Source organism: Hipposideros armiger, unplaced genomic scaffold (assembly GCF_001890085.2).
Source record: "Hipposideros armiger isolate ML-2016 unplaced genomic scaffold, ASM189008v1 scaffold_125, whole genome shotgun sequence".
In the NCBI taxonomy this organism is placed as follows: Eukaryota; Metazoa; Chordata; class Mammalia; order Chiroptera; family Hipposideridae; genus Hipposideros; species Hipposideros armiger.
In genome coordinates this window covers 2,009,510-2,013,377 of record NW_017731475.1, presented here as the reverse complement: position 1 = coordinate 2,013,377, position 3,868 = coordinate 2,009,510, and the positions used below count along the sequence as shown (strand labels likewise).

Sequence of the window (3,868 nt, the reverse complement as noted above, 5' to 3'; positions counted from 1 at the left end):
TTTTGTTTTTAAGATCCCACGTTTAGGTGATACCATACAGTGTTTGTTATTATCTGGCTTATTTCATTTAGCATAATGCCCTCGAGGTTATCCATGTTGATGCAAATGGCAGAGTTTCCTTCTATTTTATGGCTGAATAGTATTCAACCATAATATATAATATATGATATATGATATATAATATATAATATATAATATGTAATATATATTCACATTTTATGTATATATAATTTATATAATATAAAAATTTATTTATATATAAATAAAACGTGAATATGTATATATATCACATGTGATATATATATCACATTTTCTTTATTCATTCATCCATCAAAGACTTTTAGCTTGGCTTCATATATTGGCTATTGTGATAATGTTGCAATAAATTGGGTATGCAGATATCTCTTCAAGATGTTGATTTCATTTCCTTTGGATATACACCTAGGAGTGGAATTGCTGGATCATATGATAGTTCAAGTTTTAATTTTTTTTTCTTGTGTTTGCTGTCTCTTTTTTTTTATTAATTTATTTTTTATTATGAAATACACATTTTTTAGAATTAGTTTCAGCTGTACAGCACAGTGCAATAGTTATACTTTTAACCCCTCGAAGTGACAACCCCCTCCCCTAATCTGCTGCCCCATTTCCCCCCAATATCATGCATATCTATTACAAATCCCTTGACTCAACTCCCACACTATACTCCACATCCCATAAGTTTTAATTTTTAGTAACTGCCATACTGGTGTCTATAATGGCTGTACCAATGTACATTCCCACCAAAAGTATATAAAGGTTGCTTTTTTTCCATATCCTCACCAACATTTTTTATCTTTTGTATTTTTGATAATAGACATCCTAACAGTTGTGAAGTGATATCTCATTGTGGTTTTGATTTGCATTTCCCTGGTAATTAATGATGTTGAGCACCTTTTCAGGTACCTGTTGACAATTTGTATGTTTTCTTCGAAAAAATTTCTATTCCGGTTCTTTGCCCATTTTAAAATTGGGTTATTTGTTTGTTTGTTTGTTTTCTATTGTGTTGTATGAGTTCTTTATATATTTTGGATATTAACCCTTTATCAGAGCTTACAAATATTTTCTCCCATTCCATTGATTGCCTTTTCAATATTGTTCCCCTTGCTGTGCAGAAGCTTTTTAGTTTGATGTAGTCCCACTTGTTTATTTTAGCTTTTGTTGCCTGTGCTTTTGATGTCTTAGCCAAAACATTGCCAAGAACGTTATCAGAAATCCTTTTCCCAATGTTTTCTTCTACGAGTTTTATGGTTTCAGGTTTTACATTTCAGTCTTTCATCCATTTCAAGTTAATTTTTGTGAATGGTGTAAGTTAGTGGTCCAGTTTCATTCTTTCACATGTGGATATCCAGTTTTCCCAACAGTATTTATTGAAGAGATTATATTTTCCCCATTGTGTGTTCTTGGAGCCCTTGTCAAAAATTAGTTGACCATACATACATGGGTTTGTATCTGGCCTCTCTATTCCATTCTACTGGTCTATATAACTGTTTTATATGCCAGCACCATGCTATTTTGATTACTATAGCTTTGTAGTATAGCATGAAGTTAGGAAGTGTGATATTTTTGGCATTGTTCTTCTTTCTAATAATTGCTTTGGCTATTGGGGACTTTTGTGGTTTTATGCAAATTTTAGGATAGTTTTCTTCTATATCTGTGAAAAATGCCATTGAAATTTTGGTATGCTTTGCATTAAATCTCTAGATTGCCTTGGGTAGTATTCAATATTAATTTTCCAAACCAAGAACACAGAGTATCTTTATATTTACTTGTATCTTCTTTAGTCTCTTTCATCAATGTCTTACACTTTTATGTGTACAGATCTTTCATTCTCTTGATTAAATTTGCTTCTATTACATTATTTTTGATGCTATTGTAAATGGGATTGCTTCCTTAATTTCTCTGTCAGATAATTAGTGTATAGAAATACAATGAAAAAAAAAAAGAAAAAATGATAAATCAAGATCAACAACAACAGCAACAAAGAAAGAAATGCAATGATTTCCATATATTGAGGTAAAATTAACATAACATTATATTAGTTTCAGGTGTATGACATAATGANGTTTTATTAGCAATGCAGAAAAATCTTGGTGAACTCTTCTTAGCATAATTGCAAAGTAGGTTATATTTCTTTTATACAAAACAATATCATTTGACCGCAGACATCAACCAAATTTGTATTTCTAAATTTTGACTGATAGTTCATGGTTCTCAAATTGGCTTAGCTACAACAAAAAGTAGGTTACAATTTAATTGTTTAACAAATTATCTTCCATGTATCAGTTAGATTTTGCTGTGTTACAAGACACCCCAAAATTTAATGGCTTAGAATGACAAATATTTATCTTTTGTCCTAAGTTTGAATGTTGGTTGGATAGTTGTTCTGGTTTTGGCTGTTGTGAATGTGGATGGATGATCTAGGATGACTCACTTTCATGCCTGGTGGTTAGTGGTTGGTTGGTCTTAAGTAGGAGCTGCTCATATTGGGAAAACTCATCTCTCTTTCATGTGGTCACATATCTCCATTAAACCAGTCCAGGCTTTTTAACATAGTGGTCTCAGAGTTCCAAAGAGCAATAAGAGAAGGCAAACTCTATGAGCAAAATGCTTTCAAGCCTCTGCTTGTGAACAATTGCTAATGTCTCACTGGTCAAAGTAAGTCATATAATCGAGGCCAGATTACAGGGATATAGACTTAGCATTACAGTGAAGATCACTCTGCACCTTAATAACATTTCATTTCCATATCAACCTGGGAACGTTCCCATATCTGCATGGGAACGTCCCAGATGCTCAAAAAAGGAATTTCTCAATGGCTGATCCAGTAGTAATAATCACTAAAATAAAATTCTATGCCAAAGAAAAAGTTGATTCCTTGTGAAATTTGCCTTAATAATATTTAAGGAACTGTTTATACTGGAGTTTTTAAGCAGATATCACTGTATTTCTTTTCTTTTTTTCTTTTTTTTATTGGGGAATTGGGGAAGGGGAACAGCCAAGTTGTTGTCCTTCAATCTTAGCTGTGGAGGGCGCAGCAAGCTCAGCTTGAAGTCCAGTCACGCTGCTCAGCTCAAGGTGCTGTGTTCAATTAGTTGCAGGTGGATGTAGCCACCATCCCATGCAGGAGTCGAACAAGCGGCCTCATTGTTAAGAGTGTGTGCTCTATCCACTGAGCCACCCAGGTGGCAGCTCAGCTCAAGGTGCCAAGTTCTGTCTTTAGTTGTGGGTGGGCATAGCCCACCATTGAACAGGCAACCTTGTTGTTAGGAGCAGGTGCTGTCACCAGCTGAGCCATTCTGCCACCTGTTGCCAGTTCAGCAGCAGCACAGCTCACTGGCCCATGTGGGAATCAAACTGGCGACCCTGTTGCTCAGAGCTCACACTCTTGAGCAAGCTCTTAATCAACTGAGCCACTCGGCCAGCTCTCACCGTATTTCTTAATAAAGCTTTCTAAATCAGATTTTACCCAGAGGGACATAGGTCTAGCTAGCATTGTTTTACCACCTGAGGTATAATATTGCTAAATGAATAGTGTATATAGGCAGCTGAATATATATTCTCAATAGGAGGGTAATGATGATTTTAATAATTAAAAACTGAATAAACCATATTTTCTTTCTTGCTTTTTCTTATCTAGCACAAAAAAGAATTCATCGCTTAAGAAGATTCTTAGCACATTATCTATTGCAGTCGTTTTTGGAATTACCTGGGTTCTGGCATATGCTATGCTACTTGATGATGATAACATCAGGGTCATCTTCAGCTACATATTCTGTCTTTTCAACACTACTCAGGTATGGTGTGAATTAGTCTAAAAGTAGCAGAACAT

General features: G+C 34.5%; 1 protein-coding gene across 1 annotated transcript in view; it reads left to right on the top strand.

Moving 5' to 3' along the window:
* The window catches only part of ADGRG7 (adhesion G protein-coupled receptor G7), a 69,576-nt gene that overhangs the window by 54,603 nt on the left and 11,105 nt on the right, over positions 1 to 3,868 (top strand). The window contains exon 13 of the mRNA XM_019648328.1: positions 3,677 to 3,833. Coding sequence (XP_019503873.1) covers positions 3,677 to 3,833 — 157 coding nt within the window. The remainder of the gene's footprint in view (positions 1 to 3,676; positions 3,834 to 3,868) is intronic.